Source organism: Coptis chinensis, chromosome 9, assembly GCF_015680905.1.
Source record: "Coptis chinensis isolate HL-2020 chromosome 9, ASM1568090v1, whole genome shotgun sequence".
NCBI lineage: Eukaryota > Viridiplantae > Streptophyta > Magnoliopsida > Ranunculales > Ranunculaceae > Coptis > Coptis chinensis.
The window spans coordinates 72,436,254-72,452,063 of NC_141464.1; the positions used below are offsets into that span (position 1 = coordinate 72,436,254).

Sequence of the window (15,810 nt, forward strand, 5' to 3'; positions counted from 1 at the left end):
AAGTCATATGGACCGGTCCAACCAAAAAGAAATGAACTGGTCCAACACATCTAATATAGAAACCGGCCCAAAACTAAATTAGATTTCGGCCCAAACAAAACCAAAAGAAATGAATCCGGCCCAAATAACAAAACCAAAAGGCTTGGGCCCAAAGCCCCAGCCCAGCCGGTCATCTTCTCCACCAGCAGACACCAAATCGGCCACCACCAGTTCCGATCGCCACCATCCAAAAACCAACCGAAATTAACCAAATTCAAAACCCCTACAACTTTAATAAAAGCTAAATCTCCAACTCTTAAATCCAAACTTCACCAAAACTAGATCTGGAAATAAATTCCCGCCACCATTAACGCTTATACAACCTCCGGCTGCCCCCCCACCAAATCCCAACATTCAAACATACATCAACCACCAACAAAATCAACCAAAAATAGTTCAAACTATTTTACTAGAGGAGGTTTGGTCGAGCCGCCATTAATGGTTCTCCGAGCTTCCGACCGCCCCCAACAACACTCAAACGGTTGGGTTCCGATCCCCCTCACAACCAAACCTTTGGAGTGTAATCAACACCCACTCAAAACCTCCAGGATCACAACTGTCGATGCCATTAACGTCTGTCGAAGCTTCGACAGCACCCGACCAATCTTCAATACCCGACATCAACCACCCAATACAAAATAAAAACCAACCCACACAACAATAGTATAGCCGTTTCAAACCATATACCGGACGAATGTTGGTTTGGCTCGCGTCGCCATTGACGTCTGTCGAGCTTCAACAGTTCAAACAGTTTCACTACTAACCCAAAAACAATATACCAATATTTAACATACCAATATTTAACTAGTTTAAAGAAAATAACGAGACAGGACGAAGAAGAATGAACAATAAAACAATTTCTGTATACCGGTGAAGTAGAAAACTAACTCCTCACCTTAATCCCAAGCTCCACGAATCCTCTTAGTCTGAATCGTCGCGCTCCACCCTCCAGCAATCCAGCTTTTATCTTTGCCTCCATTTTTATTATTTTATTCTCTAAAAACCATATTCTCTAGAACAATATGATTATATACTTGGGTTTGAAACCCAAGCCCAATACAGACTCGGGCCCAGAAACCAGGCCCACATATCTCAAATCCAATCCAATAGATTTTATATAAATAATTAAATTAATTAATTAATAAATAAATACATATTTTAAATACGGGCGTTACAGATTGCCTCATTATACGTCACATGATCATCATCAAGGAGAAACGTGTAAAAGTCATCACCAAAATTGGTGGATTTTCTATCTCTTTTACTCTTCCGAATTTCTTGTTCAGAAATTTCAGGATGTGTTGATTGTTGTTCACTAGGAGCAACCAACCTTTCAATGCCAATTTTCAAAGGAAACATATTCTCAAAGAAATCAACATTTTTACTCTCTATAATAGTGTTAGCATCGACAAGGTTATTATCAGATTTTACTACTAAAAATCTATATGCAGCACTATTATGAGCATAACCAATGAACATACAATCAACAGTTCTTGGTCCCAATTTTCTCTTTTTAGGTTCGTTCACTAGAACCTTTGCAAGACACCCCCACACCCCCACATTTTGAAGTATTTCAGGTTAGGTACATAATCTTTCCATAATTCATATAATGTCTTATTCTCTGTTTTCTTGTTCGGTATCCGATTATGTATATGGCAAGCAGATATGATTGCTTCCCCCCACAAGTTCTGGGAAGCTCCAGAACTTACAAGCATAACATTCATCATCTCTTTTAGTGTTTTGTTTTTCTGTTCGGCTATTCCATTAGACTCAAGAGAGTATGATGGAGTAGTCTCATGAATAATGCCATTCTTGTCACAAAAGTCCTGGAAGGGGTTAGACTCATATTCTCCACCCTACCCTTGTCAGACCGAAGTCTTTAATCTTACAGTTTGGTTTTCAACTTTAGCTTTGTACGTGAGACACATCTCACCTGCCTCATGTTTGTTTCTAAGTAAATATACCATGATGTACCTAGAGAAGTCATCTATGAATGTAATATAATAAAACTTCCCCCTTCTAGACATGATATTTCTGAATTCACCCAAATCCGTATGAATAAGAGTTAGTAATCCGGTTTTATCTCTAGAAACAGTTTTGCAAAGGTTTCTTTGTGGCTTTAGTCTCAGACATATCTCACATTTATCATTAGAAAAATCAGAAATATCAGACAATAAACCACATGCTTTCATCCTTTTCATATACTGAACATTCACATGTCCTAGTCTACCATGCCATATATTAAAAGAGTCAAGCAAGTAAGTAGAAGCAGATTCATTCTTGTTAATAATAATGTTGTCAAGTACATTCAACATGAAAAGACCACTGTTATTACAATAACTTTTCCCAACAAAACTCTCATTCTTTGTCAGAACAAACTTGTCACTTTCAAAAGTCACCTTGACGCCAACTTTTCTCCAGTAAGGACATAGAAATCAGATTTTGATGAATCTCAAGAACATGGAGAACATTACTAAGTGAAAGGGTTTTCCCTAAAGTTAACTTCAGAAGAATCTTGTCTGTTCCCTCAACAGGAACAGACCTTGAGTCACCTATATAGACCTTTTCATCTTTCACTAGTATGTAGTCTGAGAAGGCTTCAACATCACCATAGACGTGGCGGGTGGCACCAGAATCTAGTACCCAGTTCTTATTCCCAGTGGCCATGAACACTTGTGACACTACAACAACAATTATATCATCTCCCTAAACTAAATTAGCATTGGGAGGATCATCAGTGTCTTTCTTGTGTCTGCACTGAAAAGCCCTATGTCCAAGTTTACCACAAACATAACAATTTCCATTGCCAGTACCACTCCTTTTAAAAGAAGTGCCTTTGACCTTGAAATTCTTATTTTTGTTGTACTTATGCTTTTTAGAGGTTTTGTTGGATTTGCCGGGATTACCTTCAACGATATTGGCTTTGGAATGGAATTCCTTAGACAACACCTCATCCCGAGTCTTGTTCTTTTCCTCTATGTGAATGTGAATGATCACATCCTCAAGAGTCATCTATTTGCGCTTATGCTTAATACTATTTTTATAGTGTTTCCAAGACTCGGGGAGTTTCTCAATCAAACATCAAGCAACAAAGGTTTCGGGTAAATCAATACCCTCAGTTTTCAAATCATTAATAAGCACATCAAAATCATGGATTTGAGACGTTACATCTCTATCCTCTCTCATCTGGAACTTTAGAAAAGTCCCAACAACATATTTCTGAGTATCAGCATCATCTATTATGTATTTTTTGTTCAAACTCTCCCATTTATCATGTGCATTCTTATTTGAATAATAAATATAAAAAATTTCATTGGGCAAGGTACTCAAAATAGCATGACGACATACCTTATTCTCATTGAGCCAAGCAGCATGATTTCTTTCGAAATCATTAGAACCCTCCATGGGTCTTTGTGACGATGAGATACTTTGCATAGTTGAGTACATCTAGGGCTATGAACACCCTTTCTCTCCATCACTTGAAGTGTGAACCGTTGAAAGATTCAATCTTTGACACATTGGGTAAGTTGTGAGCATTCAGTAGAGGTGCATCATCTCGTATAGTCGAAGTAACTTCCATGACTCCAGAATTGGTTTCTTTGTTCGGCGTGTCTGCTGGTGTAGACATCTTGATCCTTTCCTTAAGATTGTTAGATGTGAATAAAGAAAACAATAAAGAGACAAGAACAGCAGTAACAGGGAACAACCAAGGCGCGTATTAGACTGTCCTTAAGGAAAGATTTTGCCCCTTCCAGTGGTGCAGAAAGGCAGCAGTGGCCTCTTCCTCACAGGATTCAATGGTGTACAGTAGTTTGACTTTGCACTAGAACAAACTATTATCTAGAATAGCAATATAATACTTTCTGGCGGCTTAGTAAGAAGAGAAGAAGAAGAAGTGGGATGCGAGTTTCTGTTTCTCTGAGATCATGTGTTTCTCTGTTGAAGTGAATGATCTCTATGGACGCACAACCTTGTCTTTATAGAGGTTTGGTCGGTCTCCTAAACAGATAAGGAAGAGAGACCAACTCGAACAAGGACACCGAAACTTGCTGCTGAAGCAAAAGCAAGTTTAGGCTTTTGGTTAATCCACTACCCACTAGATACAACAATAAGCCCAAGCCCAAGCCTGACCCGGTGCGGGCGGACACGCGTGTGTAGTTTTGGGTGAGTCCTCCCTCCTAACACAAAAGCATTTGTACCCTAAGGGCACGCCCTTATGGTAGAGGAATGTCTCTTATACTTCACTTGCTAGTGGTGGATAACCAATGTGGGACTAAGGGTGGAATTCGAGCTAAACAAGCTGAGTTTTACCATGCTCAAGCTCGGCTCGCTAATTACACGAGCTTTAAATTGAGCTCGAGCTCGGCTCATATAGTTAAACGAGCGAGCTCGAGCCGCTTGGTTATTTTACACTATAAATATGCTATTTTAGTTAAACGAGCCAAGTTTCATCAAGCTCATTTGTTACACGACCTTTACTTTGAGCTCGAGCTCGGCTCATATAGTTAAACGCAATGTTATCAGACCCAGCCGGAGGTTAACCCAGTGAAAGAACTGGGTCACTGGGTTAGTGGTTGGACCAGTGGTTCACTGGGTGGACCAGTTAGTCACTATTTGGACTATATACTATATATATTTATACATAACCAATAATTATATTAGTAATAGTTGAGTGATAAGTTGGCATATCTTGATGTGTGCAAGTTGATTGATGTGCTTGGGAACCAAGGTTCAAGACCGCCCACAAACAATTTATTTTTGAATTCTAAAAATACCACAGTCAAAAAATACCACAGTCAGCAGATTGGCTCAGCCCGTTAGTTAACCGTTCGATTTAGCTGGATTAATAAAAAACCGCTCGAGTTAACCAGTTTAGCATTGGGTTAAGTGTTTAAATGATTTGATTATCAACCCAACCCGGTTAGGAAACCAGTTTGCTGGTTTATTTGGTCACCCCACCGGGCCGGGCCGAGTCTGATAACACGGGTTAAACAAACGAGCTCGAGCCGAGCTCAGAGCCCTCGGCTCAAATTCCACCCTTATGTGGGACTATCTATTATACACTAAAGTGGAGAGAACACACTTTTTTTATTTCCTCCACTTTACACACACTAGTGTTTAGAAAATTCAAGAGATTCCAACACATATCCGGACAATAATCCTTTCTGGAAAGGAAACTTTCTTTTTACAAATGAAAGATCATGGAACAATTCTTGATCAAATCCATTAAACCATTTATTTTTGAATTCTAAAAATACCACAGTCAAAAAATACCACAAATAGATTAGCTAGATTAGTTAACCGTTCGATACAAATTTGGATTAATAAAAAACCATTTCGAGTTAACCGGTTTAGCATTGGGTTAAGTGTTTAAATGATTTGATTATCAACCCAACCCGGTTAGGAAACCAGTTTTTCGGGTTTATTTGGTCACCACCGGGCGGGCGAAGTCCGATAAACGGGTTAAACAAATACCATTTAAAATTATTTCGAGAGCCGGCTCAAATTCCACCCTTATGTGGGACTATCTATTATACACTAAAGTGGAGAGAACACACTTTTTTTATTTCCTCCACTTTACACACACTAGTGTTTAGAAAATTCAAGAGATTCCAACACATATCCGGACAATAATCCTTTCTCTCTACTCGGTACAAATGAAAGATCACCGAACAATTCTTGATCAAATCCATTAAACCATTAAACTGCATGTACTGCGGTCCCCTACCTGGTAATTTAACTCCAAAATCATACTAAAGATGATTTATCCACTTTAACTTTTAAGTTTAGTCGTGGAGGCAGCAGTGTTTTAGTTACATTAATTATTCCATCTTAAAAGCGCACATACCGAAATTACTGCATCATATCCATAGGATTTTTGCTTCTAGTTCGGATGGCATTCACTATATATACTAGCAAAATGCACGTGCTCAGCACATTAACGATACACAAAACTTATTGAAGAGAATGTGAACATAGTTATCAAGAGGAGAGTTAAGCTGCTCCATATTTAACTATAGTGTCTTCTGCGAAATTTTCATAGCTCGTGTCTTTTTGCATCTCAACGCCAAAAGTTTGTATAGCTATAAGTATGTGAATACTTCTCGTGTAATTTAAATGGCCAGATTAATTATGGTGTATTTTATGAATAGAGATATATAAAATATATACTGACACATATCTGAAAGTTTGATACCTATAATGTTTTAACTCAACCGCAAATATGAGAAATGATGATTCAGTTACTGATGATTCTACATGTAACAATGGTACCATGCCTAACGAATACATTGACTATTATGAACCTAATATATCCAGTCTGATCTACCTAAATAATTTTAATCAAGTCAAGAACATGACACCATAACTTTTGATGGTTAAAATGGGCTGACTTCTTGTCCCAGGATAAATGAAGTTTCACTTATATTCAGTTAGCTCCTACAGGTAATCGGTTCAAAAGAGATACATACATATATGCTTGCTTAAAGCAAGTTGTTTTCAGTCACTATAGGATTGGAAATGATCACGATTATCACAAGCAAAATGTCTATTTTGCACAACAACTATAAGATGCAAACAACAATTAATTGTTTAGCTAATTTGCACAAAAACTATAATATCCAAACAGCATGTAAGAAATTCCCTCAAAACAACTTCATCAGATGTAGATATCTTTCTACTCTATTTCTTACCCACCATCATTCAAGATTAATCCACAAAAACCAAAAAATTATTTCCACATAGAAACAATTCAAACATAATATCCAACATTCACATAAAAACAATCAAATTAACAATCGCAGAAGAACTCACCAGCCAATAAGGTAGAGACTGAACAGTCTGACTAATTAATAGCTAACCAAAGAACACCATAGCCCAAAAAACATGCAACAACACCAATTGAAAGAATAGCCCAAGTGCTACAGGGTGCATCTAGTTCAAAGATAGCCGCCACTCAAGTTTGGACTTGTTACATACATTGGTGCAGGCTTGAGGTTGCATTCCAATTCATCCCGCTTTGAATCTCCAAAGGATGAGAAAAGACCTATTCTTTGTATAACAAAAAAAAAACCATTGTTAAATCAATGCCTTATAAAAACAATTTATATACCTATCAATAAATGAGAAACGGGTCTTACAACAACTATAGCAAGTGCATTGGCAAATAGTTCAACTGCTGATAGAACAGATTAAGTAAATAGATCCTGACTACTGATTTGAATATCATTATGACATCTAGCATGGGAAAAACTCTAGTACATATGGAAAAAGAAGCAACATGAGCAGAACAGGCTAATGGCTATGATATAGTAAAAGGAAAATCATAAATTGTGCATATTAAATTTGAGATATTAGTTATTGTTTAAGCTGCACCGAAACCAATAGCTACAATTAAGGAGCTCAAATTTTATCATCGACTCTATTTCCCAAACAAAAAATCAATCCTGTTCAATATGTGATTTTGAGTTAAGATGACCGTCAACCATTTCTTATATTAGCATTAACTGATTCAATAATTACTATACCAAATCTGTCACACCCCGAATTTCGACAGAATTCGGAAAAACAATATTTGTTTCCGACTCTTCAATCTTCGAGGTGTGACGCACTCTCAACTCCCAAAAACCCATAAACAGTTTAAATATGCGGATAATTAAAAACCAATAAAAATTTTAACTTAAACAAAAGTCCTCTTCATTACAAAAATTTATCAATAAAATTAGGTTACAAATCTCTTTTCAATAACTATTTATTTAAATTTACAAATGAAAATACAAATAACTTTGTCTCAACTGAAAATCTATATCACTTCAAGGGAAAACAAAACATATCCTGGAATGCAACGCTAACGCAAACCACAAGCAGCAACTAACATTCTTCAACACTAAACCTGTCAAGACTTCTCAATTATGTTCATTTAATGAACACACCCGATAAGCAAACATGCAAATCGGGTCAGCATTATAAAAATGCTGATGTGAGTAGCCCTAAAATACTATATATATATATATATAAGGCAATTAGTGCCTCTACCGATGCGCATTAACATCCAACGAATAATACAACATCCTTAAGTACCATAATTAAGGCAGGTAGTTCCTCCACTGAGGCGCCTTAGCTTTCCGACAATAATACAAAGGCATTTAGTTCCTCCACGAGGCGCTTTAAGTTCTAACTAAACTAATAACCAACCAAACATATTCTATACTTACCGCATTTCTTGCTCAATTACTGTGGGGGTTGTCGCGACAAGTAATTAGTTTGACCCACCTTTCTGCAAAACCATATACAATCATCTATGTAAAGATATATCATTAACCAACATAGTACCATAATTATATTAATTAAAGCTTTCTTTGCGTGTCCCTAAAATCACGTCGTATCTATGTCTTACCTAGTTTTCCTGGCTACCACAATCTTTCCAACGCCCGAACATGTACATCCACATGCCTCCCCTTACATAATGAACCACTCCATGCGTAACTACCTACTGGCGGGATGCGACACCGGGTAACCCTCACACGAAAGCCATTATGCAAAATCTTTGCCACTATTCAAACATAAAATATCGGCGTCTCGTTCTATTTTTGCGAACGGAATAATCAAGCCACCATTCGGCTATGCCAGAAGGGCCATTCAGCTTCACTGAAATGCCAGAAGGGCCAGTCACATTACTTACGCCAGAAGGGCTATTCAGATTCACTGAAACACCCGAAGGGCCAATTATATCACATACGCCCATCACAAAGGCCAAATCATATGAGTTGTGGTAGCTAGGTTCTAGAATTTTCGTTACGTAATTTATTCAGGTGTCATACATTTATATCTCAGAACAATTCTTATTTCTATCCCATGCCAGTATACTTAATTGTCCTGAAGCTCAACGTTTCTCGTTATAATACAATCTACATTATCACTATATCACGTGCATGTCAAATACATTATTGCACTAAGCCAAATATATGTAGAATTATTTCAATACATCTCATAACAGTTTTCATTCTTTCACGTGCCAATATATTATTGCACTAAGCCACAATCCCGTGGAAAATACCCATAAATACTATACTACCTCATAGTAGCATCTCACAGATAAAATAATGGAGCGTTTATACATTTATTTCTCCAAAACTATTGTATTTAATATATATATCTCAACATATTATATAATGTCACAATTGCTTCAAACGTATCGCATAACATTTTTATAGCGTTTTAGGAATATTATATCTCCTAAAGTTTCTGTCTCATCTCGTATCAAAATATACACAATATCAACGTCAAATCTTTCTTAGATAATGACAACCAAATTATACAAGCTTCCACAGCATTTTCACATTTGATCTGTCCATAAAGTTATATATAAACAATGTAACACAATAAACAGTCAACAGTCAAAGGCCAAACTCAACAGTCACCAATCCCAAACCGGGGTTCATCCAATTAGGTCCTAATCCAACTAACCAAAACAAAACCCAAAACCAAGGCCCAAGTCTTTATAACCTCGCCCAACAGTCTAAAAAATAACTTAATCCCACAAAATAACTTAAGCCCCAAAATAATTTAAGCCCACATCTAAACAAATAACTTAAGCCCACATCTAAACAAATAACTTAAGCCCACAAAATAACTTAAGCCCCATAATAACTTAAGCCCACAACAAAATAAGAAACCGGCCCAAAGTCCAAACCAAGGAACAGAACCGCTGGTTCATCTTCTTCCTCACCAGTGCATCCCCTTCCTCACTAGCACCTCCCACCACCGACTTTGCCACCACCAACAAACCATTAGGTTTTCACCCTCGACAAAAACCCCATCTTTCTATACCCTAAAAATGCAATTCCCTCACACTTCCAAAATCGCGTTTTCGACTCCATTAATGCTCCTTCAAGCTTCCACAACACTCTCAAGTCCTCCAAGACACCTACTACAACTAACCCTCAGTCAACCAAAACCCATACAACCCAAAACAACACTCCACCAACTAAAACAAATAATCACCTGCACCTAGAACAAATAGACCTAGCAATTTTATTTTTTAGGCTCACACCATCATAACAGTCCCTTTAGAGTGCCGACAGTTCTATAATCTAGAGTTTCAATAATCCCTCAATCAATACAGCACCAAGGAACCATTTTAACTATTCGACCAAGGACGCAGAATAAACTACAGACCAATACTGAGTTGAAAAAATTGAACAGTAAAACTTTTTTTTTTCTTATACTCGTGAAATAGAAAAATGCAACTACTCACCTTAATTAACAGCTCGATGAATTTCTCCTAGTCCGAGTCGTCGCGCTACAATGCACGAGTAAACAAGCCGCCTCCATTTTTATTATTTTTTTATCTAAGAATCCTATTCTCCAGAACAATATGAATATATACTTGGGTTTGAAACCCAAGCCCAACACAGACTCGGGCTCAGAAATCAGGCCCACATATCCCAAATCCAATCCAATCAAATTTTAAAATAAATAAATTAATTAATAAATAAATAAATACGTATTTTAAATACGGGCGTTACAAAATCCTTCAAACAAATCCTTTTTTTGTTTCCACTACATTCGGTGCCTATTAACAACTTTAAGTCTATATAACCAAATCAAACATAATTAAAAGGATTCGAGTTCTTCTTCCACTATTGGAAATATCCTTGCGTCCTTAGCATTGTCACCAAGTTCGGCGTTTTTTTGAAAAAAACGCGTTTAAAACCCGAGATATTGGCAAGGCGTCTGGTTCTAGTTTAAAACCCGAGTTTTTAAAAAAAACCCCGTTTTAAATGGGTTTTAAACTTAAAAAACGTTTAAAACCCGAGATTTTGAAAATTTCCCGTTTAAAACTTTTTTTTTTTTTTTTAATCTAAAAGAAAACACGAAGAAAAAAAAAAGGGGTTTTTGAGTTTACCTTTTTGAAGAGTGGGCGTTAGATTGACTTATTGAGACAGTTTTATTTTGTTTTGGACTATTAATAATTAATTATAAATTTTAAAGTTATTAACTTATTTGTAGAACTTGATTATGCCATTATGGTTGGTAATTAGTAGTATCTTATTTAGAGTCGTGTTTTGGTACTGAATCTAAAACTTCTAGTATTTGGATGAGTAATGATAATTTGATACTTTCATGTATTTGAATTTTCTTTCATTTGTATTATTTTTTTTTTTTTATTTTATGTGTCAATTCTTTTTTCCACTCTTATAAAAAAATCAAATTCTTTATCTATTATATTCTTTATCATCGGTTTTTACCGTTTCTTTTACATATTATACGTTTTAAACCCATTTTTTATGCCCCACGTTTTTTTTACGTTTTTTTTTTCCGTTTTTTTCCCGAGACGTTCTGTTTAAAACACAAACTAAGTTTTTTTCAAATACACCGTTTTAAACCCGTACTGTACTTGGTGACAATGGTCCTTAGTAGTTCGAACGAAAAGGATAGAAAGTTTTTGTTAAAAATACACCCTTAAAGAATGTCAAGAAGAAAATCACTAACCAATATATATAAAGTTGCTCGATAAAAATCCCTAGAATCCCAAACCAAATACTTAAGGCAGAAAATCAGAAACCTCATAGACACCCAATAGCGAAGCCTCAAATGTAGTAATGAACACATTATTTAACTGAACTTTACATGAGAGACTTAATGCAACTTACCTTAAAAGATTAAAACTGAATGCCTCAGAAGATAAACATCATCCCATTTGCCACTGCAACCATAAGCAAAAACCATTGAAGGAACTCAGCTTTGTGTACTCTTCAATGTCATAATTTAGAAAAAGAACATAATACTTCTTCCTACGCCAATTCAATTCAAATTGGATTTATATAGCATTTTACTATATTAGAACCTTAAGGTCGTGAAAATTGAACGACATCAAAGTGCCTTGATCCACCAAACTGAACCATGAGTATCCTTGAGAAACCAAGATACCTTAGATCACAACCTCCTAATCCACAACAGTGTCTTGCATGCATTTAAACCAAGCAAGAAAATATGTTACCTTGAATATTTGTTCACCATTGTTAGACATAACAGATTGCTTTGACATTGCAATTATCTGAGCATGTGCAGCTATTCCAGCAGCAAAATTCTCAAACTGCTCTTGCCTGTTATCAACATTAGTATGCACATTACACTTCCATTGTTACTCATATTAATATCATAGCTCATATATAAGTTCAAAACTCCTTGTAGTTTTATGTTCATTTTAGTCTTCCATATAGTTATGAAAGGATAGAAAGTTTAAGACAAAAAAAACACCCTTAAAGAATGTCCCTTAAATTGAAGTATTCTACCTCTTGTTTATCAATGACTGAACCACTAAAAAGATAATGTAAATAAACTTATTAACAAAGAAGTACCTCCTTTTTCTTTAAATTAGCTAAGCAAGATTCTAGCAGTCTATGGTAGTCTATATATCCACATATCAATGCAGAACCTCTTGGACCCATCCCATGCTGTAGTGCTGCTTGGATACAAAGGTTAAAAATGTCTAAACAAATGACATAAAAAATATTTACAAAGAAAAGCATACCTCTGCAGCCGCCCTACGAACCGTTGGATGAGAACTCAAGCCTAGATAATCATTTCCTGAAAAGAGAATAAGTTTTCGCAACGACTCGGGTGGTTTCATATTTCCATTACCTCCTATAAAAATCACAAGAGCCACTATCTTTTAATCCCAAATTTAATCTAACTATCTAAAAAAGAATGAATGGTTACTTACCAGAGCTAGGAACATTATGAACCCATTCCTGGAAAGTGAATTCTGAGAGTTGAATTTCAACTGAAGAACGGTCCCATGATTGTAACCCATCGAAAGTCTTGAAATCTTTTTCATGTGTAGTTGTTGTTAAGACTGAAATGGGTCGGAGTGAACAAAGTAGATACTGCTTTCTCTACTAACATGTCCCAAGAAGAAGTCATTTTCTAAGGCAAACAAAACTAAACCGATTACAGAAACTAATATGAGAAACCAATTTAGAACACCCCCAATAATTTAAACAACAACAACAACAAAAAAACTAAAAACCAACAGAAATACACAAACCTATTGTAACAACAAAACATGTAAAGAATTGAACAATAATGACAATACATTAAAGAAAATCATAGAAAATAAATAAAATAGGTGATCACTGTTAAACTTACCAAGTTCTTGAAATCAAAATAGTGAGAAAGTTCAAGTAGATAGTTTTTTTCTTCTTGCGAGAGAGAGGGAGTTAGATTTGGAGAGACATGTGATATTAGAAACGATGTCTGGTACCAAAATAAAGCAGGGAGATTTGGGGATAAAGCAATTCAAGCGAGAAGAAGTGAAGAAAATAATAGCTTCGTATGCTCTCTCTAGCCTTCTCTTTTCCCATCCTTTCATGCTCTCTCCAATCCCTTCGTATTCTTAACGCCCTAATAATTAAATTAAATGATATTTATGGTGCGTATAGTTGGAAAAGAATGGCGTAGATTTAGATTTTTAATGTAGGACCACATAGAATGACTGATTACACCCATTCAAAGAGGTTAAAGCAGTGTTTAGAAAACCGGACCGGACCGGTGGTTGAACTGGGGTCCGACCGGAACCGGTAAATTTTCGGTTCGGTTCAGTTAAAACTTGAGTTTATGGTTGGACCCTCGGTCTAAGCTTAAACCGTGGTTGAACCGGCGAACCGGTTCAGTTCTAAACCGGATCACCCTTATATAATTTTTTTTTTTTTTTTTTTTGAAACGGCGAACCGGTTGAACCGGTTCAGTTCTAAACTGGATCACCCTTATATAAATTTTTTTTTTTTTTTTTTTTTTTTGAAAAATTGATAATGTGGGGAGTTGAACCTAACACCTAAACAAGATAATCCAAACTCCAAACCAACATACTACTATGTATTTCTTGTATAAGAAATTTATTTTGATATATAATATCAATTAATATTGAATTAAAACATGTATTTATTTATTTTATTATTATAATTATTAAAAATTTGCTAAATAAACATCAATCGGTCCGACCAAAACCATGGTTGAACCATTTTAACAAAAATCGGTTAGGTTCGTTTTCAAAACATTTGGTTAAAGAATACTTCAATCCAAAGACATAATGGGTACATTAAATTAGTAGAGGGTGAGAAACACAAAACAACCCTTATAAATATTAGATAGGTATTTGATTTAATTATTCATCCAGGATATTATGCGTAAGAAAAATACCCGGATAAATTTAAGGTTCTATGATAGTTATAGGAGATACTACTAGTAGAGATATATATTATATAGTTTTAATTAAATGGAGCAGTCTTATTAAATTACAAATTCACACAAGGATTTTGCCGAATGGAAAAGAAGAAGAAAAGGATAAAAAGGAAAACAAAACAAGCATAACAGCATGCTGCATTCATTTGAATCATTTCCACCAGCCACACTTCCTCATGTCATATGCAGCATCATTGTAGTGAGCAACTGTGGACGAAGTTGGATCTAAGCATAAGCATCAGGATTTGCAAGGACATAGGATTCAACAGCCTTGAACATTCCAGCCATTCGGTTCTTGACGAACTGAATTTCTTCATCAGGGAATTCGACCCCAGGAAGGGTCTTGTACTCGGAAGACACCTTGTACACACATCCTCCATCGCTAGCAGACTCCACCGTAATGTGGGTGCGGACCCATTCCACTTTCTTACCAAGTTGACCACCTTCTATCAATGTATATTTGTATTCCAAATTCTCTCTGTCTAGGAAGTCAACGCGCTCCTTGGTATATTTGAAGGGCACAACTGCAAAATTGAAATCAAGATCAGTTCGCATTACTCAATGTTATTCGATACCAATTCAAAATGCTCGTGAAGAGCCTATTGTAAAAATCTTATTAATGAAATGGCTTGTGACTGAGTACAGTATAATGTTTCTGCTTACCATCCGTGAAGTTAGCTTGCTTGATGGTTCCAACTCCTCCATCCCCTTCAAGAATAACGATACTCTCTATAACTTGTGGCATGAGCTTAGGACCTAAGTTGTGTCCATCAATGATGCCAGCATTGAACAATTTGGTTGCAGAAACTGGGGATGTGAACTCCACGGTATAGCCAGAGAGAGCCATTTGTTTCTTTGGCTAGAGGACAGTTAAATGAGAATGAATATAGGAATGGTGAAATAAATGGCTTAGTTAATTAAGTTGGTTTGCGAATTGCAAGTGAGTAGAAATGATACGAATGGTGCCTATTTATAGAGAAATTTGGGCTATAATATTACTTTTTGTAAGTTCTAAATAATTAGTTTTGTGATCATTCTTGATAGATAAATATAATCCATGATCTCTGGACCTCAAAGCAACTAGCGTTGAATATTCATTAAGTAATATTATTTCATGCTTCACATGTATGGTATCATCGGAATCATTCTTTGATGATACTACAGCAACACACTTCGAACGAATTTATATGCTATATAGACCTTGATTTGAATGAAATACACATTTGACAGTCGAATGACAAGTTTGTTCATTTTTGTGTGTTGTAAAGAATTTTTGTTCTTTGATACTATATGCTATATATTCCGAATTGAATGATCATTTCACAGTCGAATGACTTGTTCAGTAGTTTACATTAACATAACTTATATATGCCTATTTATATCCAATATATTACAGAGAAATTTTTAGACTGGTGTTTCATAAGATTATTCATCGGATCTTCCATTTTTCAGAAATCATAATGATTTTTTAATTTATAAATAAGCATAAACATATTCAAGTTTTTTACATAGTTTTACAACTAGTTT

The 15,810-nt window shown here is 35.8% G+C and overlaps 1 protein-coding gene across 1 annotated transcript; it reads right to left on the bottom strand.

Annotated features, from left to right (window-relative positions):
• Nucleotides 1-14,307: 14,307 nt before the first annotated feature.
• On the bottom strand, nt 14,308-15,229 carry LOC147477878 (major allergen Pru ar 1-like). Its single transcript, XM_086584409.1, has 2 exons — nt 14,947-15,229; nt 14,308-14,807 (listed from the first exon to the last, which is right to left on the bottom strand). Exons 1-2 carry the CDS (start codon nt 15,128-15,130, stop codon nt 14,509-14,511), a joined length of 483 nt encoding a protein of 160 aa, XP_086440535.1. The 5' UTR covers nt 15,131-15,229; the 3' UTR covers nt 14,308-14,508.
• Nucleotides 15,230-15,810: the final 581 nt, after the last annotated feature.